The following is a 16,747-nucleotide window of genomic DNA, read 5'->3' as shown; positions in this document are numbered from 1 at the left end:
TTATTTGTTAAATCTGTAGGAAATTAATCAATTTACAGTAATGAGTTGGACGACACTTTTTATTATTTTTAACACTCAGTCGTAGGTACCTACTATTTATTTACTAATGTTAATTAAAAAGGGTCAATAACACTGTACTATATGGCATAAACCTCTGCTCTCTTTTGTGCCCCAGAAACTTCTTAAATGCGAAAATAAATGTCCAACTTCACTTGTAGGTAACTTCGTTTAATTCCTAATTAAAACGCCCCATACAAAAAGTGTACGGCCTGTGAAGTTAGTCAGGCCACACGGCAGCAAAAAAATGTATGGAAATAATCATGGAAGATAAAGTTAACGCCGTAAAATGCATTTAAGTACCTACATGTATAGTTATATAATAAGTGTTTAATATTCATTTGTGCAATAAAGAAGATATGTTTTTTTTTAATGGAATATTTTTACAAAAATGTTACTAAAAATTGCGGTTTCCCATTTTTGCATTAACTTGGTGTTTATTGAACAAACATAAAATATTGTTGATGAATGTAGCCAATTATATCGGCGATCGCTTCCTCGCTTGCGGTGAGCGCACACGCACAGGTGCCGCGCGCTCTGTGGGCGCGGCCGCGGGTGCTGCTAGGCGGGTCACTTGTTCACTACGTATGTATAATAAGTACCATATCTATGGTGTTAGTTTATACAAATAGTTAACTGTCACAATTACGCACAAAACAAGCAGTTATTCATGCTTTTGGGGTCGTTCACGATTAATCAGCGTTTCAATGTAGTTGATAAAGACATAGATTATCGTCCTGCTCCTTAGAGTAAAGTAAGGAAAACACCAATAGGTAGACGCGAATATTCAAAGTATTCAATGTTAGTATCATACTCGATGCGTTCGAACTTTTTGAGAATTGTAACCAAACCGGTAAAATTATCCTGACATTTGTGTCATTTTCATTTGGCATCTACAAACGGAGCTCTGTGATTAAGATTGTGTTTGACCAAGACTAACAATAACTTACGGGTTATGTATTCAAAACCGCAAATGTGTAGGTTTTAGTCCCATAATATGACCAGAGTGCCTAATGTACCACTCCAAAAAACTATGCCCAAGAGCGAAATGAAGTAGGTACATGTAATATCTTTGAGAGAGACTCTGACGTATATATCTTAAGCAATAATTTGAAATGTCATCACGTTTCATATTCATATAATGTTACACTTAAGCGATTACCGACTTATTGGAGTTGCAATCCATGGACTTCTTTACAGTTACGTTTAGTAGTAGTTCAGAAAAATACATAATATGGACTGTTTGACCTGCATACAAATTGTGTGCCTTAGCTTTTGTGTAAATGGTACCACTTATTACTTAGTACAATTGCAACGCCATCAATAAAGCTCTCTCGGAGTTTTACAATGGTAAGCGCTGTAAGTACTTTTTTTTCTATTCCGAAGATACAAATCTCTTCAATTATTTCCTCTCGTTCGGTACCTCAAAGGACACTATGTAGCCTCATGGACACCAGATCCAATTTGGTGGGTGAGTTGAAGAGCGCAGGCCTCCGACACCGGTTGTTGAATTTAAACAGACACAACATACAGCAGACTTACTAAATTGCTTATATGTTGGAGCATAAGTAAATCACTCTCTAATATGTCGTGATAAAACGTCACCTGTGATTAGTGACGGCCAAGCTGTCGGCTACAGGGCTTCATGGTGCAACTTTCTAAAACATTTTACAAGTTAGTTATCGCTTGAGAGGGACTTTGTAATGCTGCATCGCAGTTCATTAAGTGCGGCAATGACGAGGCACACTACTTTATGGGGAAATTAGTGTACTTGTACAGATGATTATTCTCGGAAGTTAATACTGGTCACAGATTCAAAAAATGAACAGATTACCGATGGCAATTTATATTGTAGGTATTAGGTTCGGGGAGAGTCGGTTATATCGTAACCGTTTTTACTTAAATATGGAAATTTTGTTTATAAAGGTAGTTATAAATGTGATTGAGTGTGCATATAAATGTTCAGTAAGTATCTTGGCTGCATTCAGTATGAAGAATATGAGCATTCTGAGATTAAATTAACATAGCCAAAAAAAAATTTTTTTCGGAGGCACTGCCATTGGTACGATTTAGCCGACGAGTTGGTTAAATCGTACCACCCATTTTAATTGTATCTATGAATCATTTTGCAAGTTTATTGCTTATTTAAGGGTCAAATAACAAATATTTATTGCCTGAAGCCAATTCATACTTATAAGACTCAAAAATACTTGGTCGTTTAAATCGTACCTATGTCCTGTTATATACGATTTAACCCTTCGTATGTATAAGCACTAATCAATGCGAGCGAATTTAAACTTATTGGATGGAAAACAATGGATTTTAATTCGTCCGTACTGATCAGTGCTTAGACATACGAAGGGTTAAACGATTACCTAGCTATTGATTTTAAATAATCAGTATAAATCCGAAAACATAAAAATTAGACAATTTTTAAAACCTACACAAAAAACCCGTTTATATTTGTAGTATAATAGTTACTGTTAATGGCGATAGATCACAAGTTATGTTGTCACAAACCCACATTAGAGGTTAGATCAAGTCCGACAAAAATCATATTTTTTTCTCTCTTTCCTTCGTTTGTAGTCGTATGCCATTCTTGATTAGATTATTAAGCTTAATTCCATTGGAGCACTGTTTGGTGCCTTACGTGTAAATAAACGAGGTTGTTTGATGGGAAAACAGTTGGTATAATTTAACAGGCGGTACAATAGGTATAGACGACTCTCCTCTACCTATGATCTTTATGACAGATACCTGAAATACCATACAAATATGTACCGAGATTCCAAAATGCTATGGAAGTATAAATATTTTATAATATGACTAACCCAAATTTAACTGAAATTTGGATACTATGTATAAGTTTATGGTTAACAATATATATCTGTATTTAATCGTATGTACCTACTTCATGACGTAACCATGAATGCCGTAACACCCAGAGAGAATTCAAACAATTTAGTAATTAGTAAAATGTATCAGGTATCGCAGTAATTAGTAAATAGGTAATGATTGTGAATTCTGATATTTTTGTCGCAGTGAAATGGAACCGTTATGGCTTATATGTATAAGAGACTCAATAAATATCACGCTAGGAATTTCGTGTGCTAATGCAAAGTTTTGACCAAATCTAAGTGAGAGCATTATGATGTAGAACCTGGATTTGAAATTTGTTACCACATCTTTAAGAGTAACGTTACTTTGGTATGAAGGCTTTTGGTACCGCGTACCGCTAAGTACCAAACTGGAGCCACTGAAAGAGCCCGGTATCGATTTTAGTCGTAAAAATTTAAAAGTGATTGATGTAGTCGGTGAAATTGTACACCTTTTATTACGTAATAGAAATAACAAGTACTGGTTTCTATTAGCTCGTCTTCTTATCTTGCCGTTAAATAGATAATTTAGGCTAATGAGCCTGATTACTAATTTAATGAAATTAGTAATGATTTTTTTTCTGATGGACGTTTAGTTAGGTAAACGCGCGTAAAGAACTGATTTTGTCGGTCTTACTTGTAAATTTCGTGTAGTTTGGATTGCTAAAAATGGTAATTTTGTATTGTACATATCCTACATTTTTGTTATTATGACTTTGAAGTAGTGTAAATGAAAGTTAGACGAAATCAATTTTCTCCAGAAATTATTTTAAAACAAGTGACAATTTCTCTGAAAATCGACTTTATTTCAACGTAATTTTGGTACTTAAACAATCTACAACATTTGCTGAAACTGTTTTTATACATCATTTTGTATAATTTACCACCATAATTTTTTGACGAATTTTTAAAAACTGCCCCTTCTCGTCATAGCCCATGACGCACGCTCGCGACCTCATTATTAAAAGGCAAGATGAGAAGACGTGCTAATAGAAACCAATACTTGTCATTTAGATATTACGTAACAGAAGGTGTACAATTTCTACGACTAAATCTATCAATTTTACATTTTTGCTCTAAAATCGTTACCGGGCTTTTAAAATCTGTATCAGCGCCGTTCAATTTAAAATAAAATAATGTAAATAAAATATATTAAGAATATTAAGATGATTTCTTTCGTAGTATTTCTTGGCCCATCTTGTCCAAAATTTATAAAGGACTTATTATATGTGCGTAATCATAAACCGAATCGCATTTATTATCTGTTAAATCAGATCAAGGAAATACGTAGGTATTCATATGTAAGTAACCACATCCCGCAACGCGATCTTTTAGATTTGAGCAAAGCTTTAGGCATAAGTATTATTTTATTTGGATGTTGTAGGTGTATTATAGAATTGGATGAAAACAAAGATATTTTATAACGCTACTGCAGGGGTCACTGGGCATCTCGCAGTCACTATAATCAAAATAAGCATTCTAAATATAATTATGGGGATTCAATTCACAGCAAGCACGTGTTACAAATATTTAGATTGATACGTACCTACCTGTTGTAGTTATCAGAGATTTTAGAAATCAGACATACGTGTATTGCTACTGATTTAACCTACGAGTATCTAAACCTGCATTGTCCAAGTTCTGAGTATACATTTGTAGTTTATTTTATATAATAATAGCAACGAATAAAGCGCATGATCTATCAATTAAAATTATTTTTAGACCCGCAGAACGAAAAGTTTAAGACGTTTTATCGCTACTCCTAGATAGTTTGTTAGTTTAAAGTGACTGACTTCGAAATAAAATAAGGATAAATATAAATGTTTACATAATTTCTGGTTGTTACCGGAATTGTTACCGGAGTATGTTTCAATCAGCGTGCCGAGTTCACCACGCTTTTCATGCAACACGCTGCGCTACGCCGTTACACTCCCGCAAAACTCGTCTGTAAGCAAAATTACCTACTTACTTGAAATTGTACTTGCATCTTATATTTACCTAAGTGTCTTCAGTAAACGTATTTAATCCATGTTACGTCTCAATAAATATAGATGTCATATAGACCGTCTAACAAAAAGGGCAGGAATCAACATTGATTACTAACGTATAGAACCGGCACAGAGAACCAGTCTTTTGCGCCATGAGTTGATGTTGTTTTGACAACAAACTATAGAAGCGGAGCGTGAAACTCACGACCAAAACGCGTCCATAAAACTCATGGCGCTTACGACGTTTTAGTCACGTGGTGCAGTTTGTGATTGTGACAATTTAATTGTTTGGTATGGCGTCTCTAGTAACAATAACTCAACGGGAATCAAGGATTTTATTTTGTGAAGAAAGATCAATAATCACGAAATTATTAAATTTATTGACTGGTGGTGTCATGCATCGGTAGTCGACACAATAGGTACCTATTATTTGCACCATTTGTTTCTTTTGTCGAACTTCATCATTAATCATCAACTAATAATTATTTTGAGGTTTTTAACTAGTAAACTAAATTAACTAAATATTGGATTGAAGTGAGTAAAACGCCTTTAACACTTTTTTCAATCTTGTGTAAACTACGCTTGTTCCGGCGCCTTAAGACGTGGATACAATAAGCCAACAGTTCCCTAAGCATGGGTCGAGCGTTACTAATAATATTCTATGCCCCCTTTTTAAGACGGCCAAGAGGTGGGTCCCGAATTTGGCAGTTTTTGTTAGGTGAGTCGGAACTAGTCAACTTTGGGAACCACTGCAATAAGCATTAGGTACAATTATTCTTACCAATACCCACCTCACTTTGTTTTCAACTAATATACAATTTAACGTTCTATTAACGATCTTTAATTGTTTATGGAATAACTGACTTGATTTCTTTCAATATTTGAATCGTACGTTTGCAAATGGACAGTATTGCCTAATGACATGGATAACGAAAGTGATGAAGTAATCCCATTAGGGAAGTGAGAATAAGTACATTAAGTAAGTTTAAATAATTTCATGGTTTAGACTCACTTGTTTTAGTCACTCGCGCGACATGTTCCGACAAGCGAGTCTAAACCGTGAAATTATTTAATGTTAAGTATGTCTCACAACAGTTTAAATTCGAACATTAAGTAAGTCTTAAATATCGAAGCATTCGTGGCTTATTCCTCACTGAGTAGGTATATCGCGCAACAAACCTCCAAATTCGTAACCTACAAGTCCGTACGTATATAACTAAAGTACCGTCAATATACAAACAAATTTCTCGCGGTTTATCTTTACCTACTCGAATCTGTGAAACTATCTGATCGTAAAATTTTAAGTGACTATAGAATGAAGACTCGAATAGACATCATTCTCGATTGGGTCCGAGAATATCCGCTGCCAAAATAAATTTCAAAATATATTCATGAAAGTTGACCATTGATACGATGAACTTTAACAAGCTTACACATTTTTATATGTTTGTGTAAGGGTTTGAGTTAAAATAAATAATAAAGCATGATGCTAAATAAATTACTAATAGAGGTACTTTTAAAACCTGTCTCACCTTCGTATTTTTAAGTTTGCGAATATTAACGGCGCGATCCTTTGGCCTTTATTCTGTAGGTACGTGTAGGTATGATACTGTGTTTTTGAGTATTTTACAACGACTAAGTACTGATAATCGCTCGGACATGGGAATGATTGCATCGGTCGGTATGACTCGTCCCGTAAGCACCCGCAGCACTGCCGCCCGCCGAGTCTGCACCGCGGCTTGCGTATTGCATCGGTAGGTATGACTCGTCCCGTGAGCACCCGCAACACTGCCGCCCGGCTTGCGGATTGCATCGGTATGTATGACTCGTCCCGAGAGCACCCGGAGCACTGCCGCCCACCGAGCCTGCCGCTCGACTTGCGGATTGCATCGGTAGGTATGACTCGTCCCGAGAGCACCCGGAACACTGCTGCCCGCCGAGCCCGTCGCGCGACTTGCGGATTTTGGCCGCAGTGACTAACGAACAGTTTATAGAACGTTATGGCCTTTTCAATTTTTCAATATATAGAGAAATGAAGGTGGTTAGTACTTAAGATACAATTGTAATTAAAGTCTTATGATGATCCAAATACATAGTCGTGCGTTATTCGAATGTTGATACATATGATGACCGTTTTATGGTCCTAGTTACTGCATCCCGGAGTTCTCTTTGTACGTTTGTAAACGTTGCCGAACGTTAAGTGGTCAACCTTTTATTATGTATATGCTGTTTATTTTAAAGTCACAAATGTGTAGAAATTTATTTAAATCACGTGTTTGTTCATAAATTAGTGTTATTAATATAATACATGTAATTAGTGTTATTTAAATTTCAATATAAATGTTTTGTGTTAATTTAATAGATTTATGTTGGTTTAGATACGAGTTTACCTAGGAACCGTTTATATTCAAATATTTTGTTATTGTTCTAGGTTTCATCTGTTCAAAGTAGGTGCTAGGGTCAGATTACAAACTTCATTTACATTATTTTATTTTAAAAATCACCAGTCAACCCCTTTATTCTTAATCAGTTCTAGATCATATAAATATATATACAATTGCCAGAAATCAAAAGTACTTCAAACGGAAAGAATTCAGTTTTTTATTTTACAATTTTAACAACTTTCATGACGAAATAACGTCAATCTGTCCAATAGGATCGCACTTCACAATAATTATAATCTCTATCTATATAATATCATTAAAGATGCCTAAATGATAGTGAGAGAGGTAGCGTAGAATAAAATGTTACTCGTAATTACTGCCGTAAGCACAACGGTGCATGCGCGACCGCCGGCCGGCTCACACTGCCACAGCACACAGCACGCGGGCTCCAATATATTGATATGATCTAGGATGTGTTGTAGGTGTTTCTCGAGTAGTGGTCGTGTACTAAGGCTACGCCTTCTAAGTGGTTTTACTCTAAGCGTGCGATAAGGTGGCGTGCGGTGGCGAGCGAGATAAACGCGCGGGTGCGCGGGACGTAGGGAGAGGAGGGAGGGCGAGTGCGGCGTGACGCGTAACGCCAGCCGCTGACACGGCGTGATGTCCTCCCCGCGCCCCGCGCGCGCGCCGCCTGCGTAGCCTGTGCTGGCTGTGCTCAGTGCCCCTACCGCCGACTGCCGAAGCCGACTGCCGTGACCACACTCGCTGTCGGCCCGCTGCCGCATGTAGGTAGACATCGTTCCACACTCGAAGTAAGATTAGTCACGTTCGATTGTAGACAGATTTTGGAATTAATATTATTTGCATTTTCCTAAGAGTTAGAACGATTGAGACAGTAGGTCGCACGACCGTGTTATGATGAATTGTGGAGATGTTTATTAAAGAATACGTTTATGAAAATGGAATAAAAACGAAAAATATTGTCATAAACTTGTAATTACTAAGGTAAGAGGAATTTGTAGATATAAAAATTATTGGAGAACCAGAAAAACGTTAAATAAACCAATTAAAAACACAAAATGTGTCTTTTTATTTGTAGTCCAATATGCAATTGCTAAAGCGTCCTTCCATAATAGTACATTGTGATACATGTTGACATGTGGACAAGACAAAACTCGACGAAAGGAGATATCCTACTCCTTCTCTCTCTTGTTTTTACAATAGCCCCCTGCAGATTGGTTTTAAAACCAAAAATTAACCCCCTCCCTGCTTATCTATGTATTTTTATTACTATTGAATATTAAAAAACATTTGGTGGTATTTAGTAAAACGGGAATAAACATCTATCTATCTATAAATGCGTGTCCTGACTGAATGACTGATTCATCAACGCAAAGTCGAAACTGCAAAAGCTAGAAAATTTAAATTTGCACACCAGGTTACATTTATAAGAAGCGATTTTTAGAAATTCCACCCCTAGGGGGTTAAAAATGGGTTGAGAGTGTATGGCATTAGTTTTTTTTTAGTTAGAAACTTGAATCTATGTTAAAAGGTATTTTATCAAAATAGAAGAAAACTCATTTCAGTTTTTGAAAAAAAGGGGGTTGAAAGTTTGTATGGAGATCAATAAATTTTTTGAGCGCGAAACTTGATACTTTTTAAAAAGGCATATTTGTTAGAATACAAGAAAAGTAATTTCAGCGTTTTTAAAATTTCATCCTCGAACAGGGATAAAAAGGGGTCGAAAATTTTCTTAGAAAGGTATAATATGAGATTATAAAAAAGTTAATACAACGTTTATGAAGATTCAACTCCTAAGGGGGTTAAAAAGGGGATGAAAGTTTGTATGGGGTTCAAATTTTATTTTAAGCTAGGAAATTGAAACTTCGTAAAAAGGTATTTTATTAAAAGAGAACAAAACTAATTTTAGCGTTTTTGAAAATTCATCCTGCAAGGTAGTAAAAAGGGGTTGAAAGTTTGTATGGAGGTCAAACATTTTATTGAGCGCGTGACTTAAGTCCCCGGCAAGCTCGGTTCTCCATAAAAACGACTACGTAATACGTACGTACGTTTAATGAGAGCGTAAGTATACGCTCTCATTTAAAACGACTTTCTAGATTGCTCTGAAACTTTTTACTTATTTACAATGGGGTAAGGTCTATCTAGGTCTGTAATAATAGTAGATTGTATGACTAGGGAATAAAACGATCCATTTTAGGCGAGGTGTGCATATAGCTACCCGCGCCGTAGCTATTAATTATTCTTAATTACAGACTTCATACCTCATGTCATTGTTCGTGTAAAATTTTATTACAATCCAACATGTAGTTTTAAAGTGAGAAGGAAACTCCGTTTGTATGGGAAGGTGAAATTCGGCCGAGCTTGCCGGGGACTTAAATTTTTGTACAAAGGCATATTATGAGAATACAAGAAAAGTAATTTGTGCTTTAAAAAAATCATTCCCTAAAAGGGTTAATAAGGGTTTGCAAGTTTGGATGGGTTTCAAATTTTATATTTCGCTAGGAACTTGAAACTTCTTAAAAAGGTATTTTATGAAAAGAGAAGAAACCTAATTTCAGCGTTTTTGTAAATTCATCCTCCAAAGTGATGAAAATAGGGTTGAAGGTTTGTATGGAGATTAAACATTTTTGTGAGTGCGGGTCTAATTTGTATAAAGGCATATTATTAGAATACAAGGCAAGTCATTTCAGCGTTTTTTTTTAATTCATCCCCAAGGGTTAAAATTGGGTTGAGTTTGAATTGATAACAAATGCTTAGAAGGACATAATATAAGCTAGGAACATGAAACTTCATAAAAGGGCATTATATTAAAATAGACGAAAACTGATTTCACCGTTTTTCAAAATTCATACCCTAAGTTGGTGAAAAAAGGGTTGAATGTTTGCATCGGGAACAAAATTTTTTGTAATATGAAATGTCCTAATAATGGAAAACAAGAACAGTTATTTCAGCGTTTTTAGACATTTATTCCGCAATGGAGTTAAAATGGGTTGAATGTTTGTATCGGGAGCAATCATTTTTTTTTAATAGTGGACTTGAAAATATTCTAAGGGGGTTGCGGGATTATAATTACATACTAATGACTAGATTCCAAGCGTATGAGATCCTAAAACCATCGTCCCAACAAACGACCAAGTGCGGGTAGTCCGAAGAACTCGCGCAGCTGCTTACCCCCTTATTCATAGAACTACGAGCCTGAATTAGTTAAATTATGTTTCATCCCTTTCTTACAAATACCTACATAAGTCAAAATGTCAGATAAAGACATTCATAGCTAATTCAGGTTTGTAACGCCTTTAGAACGGGGAGTGGGGACGAAACCGAAGTAATTTTAAAACTTAATTATACGCGATTAAGTCTCTTTAATAAGTAATAATAAGTAAAACTCGTGAAAGTTGTGGTAATTAAGGATGACTCACGTTAGACGTACTACCGGGCCGTGACCGGGCCGGAGCTTCCGGAGCTTCGTTTTCTATGGAAAGCATCACGTGATCACCTGTCATGTCATAGAAAAGTAAGCGCCGGAAGCTCAGGCCCGGACACGGCCCGGTCTAACGTGAGTCATCCTTTACTCGGAAATATTTCCCAACTTTAGCTACTGGTATTTACCGAGTCCCAAAGTAGTACATATGGTACTAGTGCGATAAATCGATATTAAGCACATTACATAACTATGTTGAAAGTTAATTTTTGACAACTACTGGCAATATCTTTCCCTATATATATATTTACCAGTTATAACAATAACAACTTGGTACTCGTAACTAGTAGATAACAGGTGAGAATAATCCGCCAAGTAATATCTAATTATGTAAAAGTGAGTAGGCGGCACCTTATAAGGTTAGTACAATAACAACTTAATCCAACTTAAAAGTATAGTAGATTGTTAACCAAGGGATGAAAGGCACTCATTTCTGCCGAGGTATTTTGGCGCTCGAGCGCAGTGAGAATCTTGAGCGTAGCGAGGGACTCAAAAACACGAGATGTAAAATAACTTTGCTCTCGTGTTGCACATATATTTTTTCACCTCAGTAGTGAGAACATATTATGTTTAAGTAGTCAACCATCTGACAATTACACACTAAAAATACACACGTGTGATCTTATTAATACGCCGGATTGTAATTGCGCGCACAATTACACGTGTTTTTTTCTGCACACCTTTTAGAACAACAATGACCCTCTTTCAGAGCATGAGAAATGAGAACTATATTGTGCTATATTACAGATACTGAAAAGAACACATGCAGTTTTATAGTGTTTACACTGTTCATTCATAACTAATTACCCTTCAACGAAGTCTTATGCATAAATTAAGGTCAAACTACCTTCACGTCACCCCAATCATGCTATGAAATGGAACTATACACAATACGTCAATAAGTTTCCATTGCATTAAACAACTGCATACGTTGATAACGTTGTTCATGTTTACTGAAGTGGAACTTATTTAGCTACGTTTTGACACTCGATTAAATTAATGAAAGTCGACTGGGGAAGTACCCCACGTACTAAGTATGGAAAATGTGAATAAATCAAGGCACCGGCAATGTGTACGGGAAAAACATACCTACAGCTAGTACAGGTTGTTTCATGCATGCATTTCAGGTTGTCTCTATTGGACTTTTTGTTGTTTTTTTACTCAAAAATCGGCCTTATGGTGGTAAAAACATTTAACAATTTCTTGTGGGGTATGATTTAAATAAAAATGTATGAAAATGAAAATGTATTTCGAATTACACAGAATAATGCAGACCAAAAAAAAAGTAATAAAAGTATGAAGCGGCAGTTCATGGCCTTCACTAAATAAAAAAGCTACTTTGTTTCACTCCCTGGAGTGACGAAAGTAGGCTTGTTCGAGCTGCTGAGGTGAAAAAATAATTAAAAATCTCTGGCAAATAATATCAATTTATCACATCTTCTTGTTTTCGTGTGGTGGTTCCATTTTTATTTTTATACGATGGATGCCCAGTAGGCAGCGGTGTTGACAGCCCTGGCTGTCGCGTCCCTCAGATCCAGCTCCGAGCAGTGATGCGGGCATGCGGGGCACGCCAGTAGATGTGCCATGGTTTGCGTTGCTATGTCGCAGGTACAATGAGTCGAATCCTATTGCCAGTGAACATTTATTTTTTACTATTTTATGTCGCACTATACGAGTAAAACGTTCGCTAGATTCCTCTAATGTCAGTTCACTGCTGATTGACGATGATCAGTATTGTGGTGGCAGGGCTGGTCCGAAAGTTGTTAGCTGCCCCGGCTCTAGTCATGCGATTACAATATTATTTATACTATTAAATTGTGAGGGATATTTCATTGCAAATGTTGGCCATGTTTTTTTTTAAACTAATGCGAATATATTTTTTACAGTACATATGGTACTATACTTTACCGCACTAGTGCGATAAATCGATAATAAGCACATTACATAACTATGTTGAAAATTTTAAGGGCTACCTATATGTACTGTAAAACGTTGTACGATACATGTGTGTGAATAGGTAATTCGCAACTCGTGTCGATTTAAAACATTCCCTTCGAGCTTCGGTCGTGCTTTAATTTATCGTCACTTGTTCCATTTCACCAAATAGCACTGTTTTAATGCAAATGCTTGATTTGTAGATGAAAATACAAAAATAGATATTTGCCGTGCCCATAAGATTTGGAGAGCTTCCTTGATTCCTTATAGATCCTATCCATAGACCTAGATTATGATACAAATGGGACTAATACTTTTAAACATGAGGCTTAATTTTCCAAATCGGCCCATAAATGACGGAGTTCTGAGGTAACAAGCATTAAATTATTAATAAAACCAAACATTCAACCGAATTGAGAATCTAGTCCTTTTGAACCGCCTTCGCATAGGGAAGGAAATTGCTAGTGCTTTAAGGATGACTCACGTTAGACCGGGCCGTGTCCAGGCCGGAGCTTCCGGCGCTAACTTTTCTATGACATGACAGGTGATCACGTGATGCTTTCCATAGAAAACGAAGCGCCGGAAGCTCCGGTCCGGACACGGCCCGGTCTAACGTGACTCATCCTTTATTCGGTAAATCTTTCTTCCTCGATATTGCCACGCTCTGCACTGGGGACTAGGGCAAGACTGGCTAAAGTTGACAAAATTTTGGGGACCATGTTGTCTCCCCTAAATATTTATGGCATTATTCCTCGGCATTATTCATAAACGTCTGTCAAATTAAAATTGCGTCACATTTTGCTTAAAAATGTGAGACGTTTGAGACGAGAGAGGTATAACAAGACGTTGAAAATTGTTTGTGCCTCTCTGTCTTTTTGATATTTGTGCTTGTCAGAAAGAGATCAAATTTAACAGAGGTTTGCCGAGTTTTATGAGTAAGAGGGTAACTCATTTCCACGATCTTATTTGAAACATCGAGTATCATAGGCTATGATTCATAGCTATTACCATCTGCGTCGTTGTACTTAGGGTGGTATTTCACTTGTCCAAGATCTTCGTCCAATGTGCATCTCACATTCTATGTATATGTATTCTGTGTATTATGTATATTTAGGTGGTAGTTTCATTCTGCTTAAAAAATGTGAGACGCAATGCACATTGGACGAAGATCTTGGACAAGTGGAATCCCACCCTTACCAACATATATCTGAAATAGATTTTACTTATAGCATTGCATCTAGCCGCCCACACGTCAAAACTTGCCAAGGTAAATGAAAAGATTCAAAATGGATATAGAATGGGATACCTTCATATAAATAGGTCTCTGGGCGGCTAGACGTTTTGGGAATATCAGGTGAAACAAATTTATTTTACTTCATTAGTTTTATTCAAAAATCGTCGCTTACATATCAATATCACACTCGTTCTTACATCATCTATTTATAATAAGTATAAAAACTATGACTTGCATTAAATTATCGTTCTCGTAACAGTATAAAAGGTCGCAATCATCATCACACTTGGCGTTCGCTATACACAATATACCGAAGCCTGACATGCACACTCACACAATAACAGTCGGTGAAGCGGCGAGGCGCTTACGCGGGCGCAACTCCCGCGGTTAGCGGCGCGACTGTAGCCAGTCGGCTGTCGCACCATGTCACAAGATCAGTTAGGCATCGATTGTAAATAATAGCAAGGTAGCGCAGGCGCACTGCTAGAACCGGGAGCACACGGCCGCCAGCGCCAGCGCCAGCGCCGCGATGGTGGCAGACAGGCGCGCGCTCGTGCTGCCATTCCCACCAGACGCCTCCTCACCATCTGCAACCACGATCAGTTAACGAGGCCCATATGTCATCTAGCCTTTGTACTCTCCTTCGACACTATTTATTAGTCGCAGCGAGTCTCACTATTTGGCTAGGAACTTGGAAAGTGCAAAGCTAGGGTGCGTGCTTACTTTACTAATAAACGGAACGGTGTAATTTATTGTAACACAAACATTTAGTACATGACATGCCTAGTCCCTACGTACCTAGTACCTACCTAAACATTCAAACAGAAAAAATTAAGAATCAAAGCGTCGAAAAAAATAATGATAACCTAAACCTAGGTATGAATTATAATATAATATGTAATATTATAATTTTATTGCGACTCAGAAACAAAATTTTACAAGTTCTTTAACACATTCACTGCCAGCGCGAGCTACGCGCTATGCTCGTAGCCGATAACGCGTTTTATCCGCTTCGTAGTGAAAAGAGCCTACGAACGGAGAATCCGCCTCAGTCGGTGAATGTGTTATATACTGGGCAAGTGAAAATAAAAGATTTGTAGGCCTAGGCTTAGTTTTTGAGTTTGCTCTCCTTATAATTTATAATATATTTTTTAATTTTGTTTCTTGTATGCCTTTGTTTTTAGACAATTTGCTGAAAAAATACAACGGCAAAACTATGCCGTACGATTATTAAACGATCCAAAAATATTTAATAAGAACTTGTATGTTTTGACATAAAATTAATAGCACAATCGGATTAAGTCTAACCTCGAAATCCTTCCAAAGATATGAAATTTGGTATGTATGTTAATTAAAGGTCTCTTTTTCATGTCCACACTATTTGACATTTTGGGACCTCGAGGAATCGCAGCCATCTTGGATAATGTGTACCATCCTGGAGAAATTTGCGTTTTACTCTAAATATACGTTATCTATGAAAATATGGTGTAAGGCAACATTAAAGTTTATTAAATTTTACATAAAACAGTCCTAGATATCTTTGCGAAAAAAATACATCTTGTTATAGAAAATAATAGCTGAATCCAGATTTAGCGCTTATACCCTTTCAGGGGATTTTCTCTTAATATGAAACTTGGAGGAACATGAATTTCACTTTTGTCTTTACATTTGTACACGTTCTACGCCAATTTCAACATTTTACTCGACTGCGACTTAAACAGAAAGTAGGGTTATGGGTTTAAATACAGAAAATCAGTACACCCTGTAGATCAGGACACTGGACGGATTTTTTAAAATGACATATCGGTAGATTCCTCTTGCCCTTCACAATCTGTTTACACTTATTTTATTAAAGAAAAATCAATACAGCCGCCTTGAGAGGATGCCGAATAGTAAATCATATTTTTACTTTGCGTGTTATAAAATTGGAGCTTCGGGGACCACGGGGATCAAACGCCATCTTGAAAAGTATGTCTTTTTTGGTTTTCTGTTTTTCTCGGAATATCTGGGTTTAATGTGAATACTGTGTATAGCGAAACAAAAGCTTATTAAGTTCTACACAAAAAAGGTATAAAACACCATGTCCCTAAAACGGAGCTTTCTTCTAGAAATATGGCTCAGAAGTCAAAAGGTCTTAATCATCTCCTACAAAAAAATTATTTTAAGACCGGTCAGAAAAAAATACTTGTATAATTTTTTTACCAATTTTTGGAACACAAAAACATTATCTACCCAACCACGAATAAAAAAAATGTGTGGAAAGTTGTAAGCTTCCCTTGTAACTTGTAAGCCCTATTTCTAGAAAAAGGCTTCGTTTTTGGGACATGGTGTTGTATAACTTTTTAGTGTGGAATTTAATAAGCTTTCGTATCGCCATACACAGTATTCACATTAAACCCAGATATTCCGAGAAAAACAGAAAAACCAAAAAAGACATACTTTTCAAGATGGCGTTTGATCCCCGTGGTCCCCGAAGCTCCAATTTTATGACACGCAAACAGGGATCCCTGAAATTGTAGGTGTCAAATGTCATCACTGTCACTATTGTTTAAACCCCATTTAAGACCTACAATTTGTTTTTGCAGTTACATTTTGAAGTCCTAAACATTTTTCCTCCATTTATTTTAGTAAATTTGTATTGCATAGCACTCGTGTACCAATTATGGATCTACTGATGTCTATTTTATTGAAATCCACTTAATAGTTTAGGCGCTAGGAGTAAACATATGATTTAATATTCGGCGTCCTCTCAAGGCGGCTGTATTGACTTT

At 36.6% G+C, this 16,747-nt stretch overlaps 1 protein-coding gene across 5 annotated transcripts in view; it reads right to left on the bottom strand.

Annotated features, from left to right (window-relative positions):
* Positions 1–14,106: 14,106 nt before the first annotated feature.
* LOC134754628 (matrix metalloproteinase-14) overlaps positions 14,107–16,747 on the bottom strand; it is a 38,238-nt gene continuing 35,597 nt past the window's right edge. For all 5 annotated transcript variants that reach the window (XR_010128950.1, XR_010128951.1, XR_010128952.1 and 2 more), the window contains one exon: positions 14,107–14,563. Coding sequence is in view for 2 of the 5 variants with exons in the window: in XM_063690960.1 (XP_063547030.1) it covers positions 14,460–14,563 (104 nt within the window). In the remaining 3 variants the exon portion in view is untranslated. The remainder of the gene's footprint in view (positions 14,564–16,747) is intronic.

This window comes from Cydia strobilella, chromosome Z, assembly GCF_947568885.1.
Source record: "Cydia strobilella chromosome Z, ilCydStro3.1, whole genome shotgun sequence".
Classification (NCBI taxonomy): domain Eukaryota; kingdom Metazoa; phylum Arthropoda; class Insecta; order Lepidoptera; family Tortricidae; genus Cydia; species Cydia strobilella.
The sequence above is the reverse complement of the archived record's forward strand: the minus strand, read 5'-3'. Positions and strand labels throughout refer to the sequence as shown.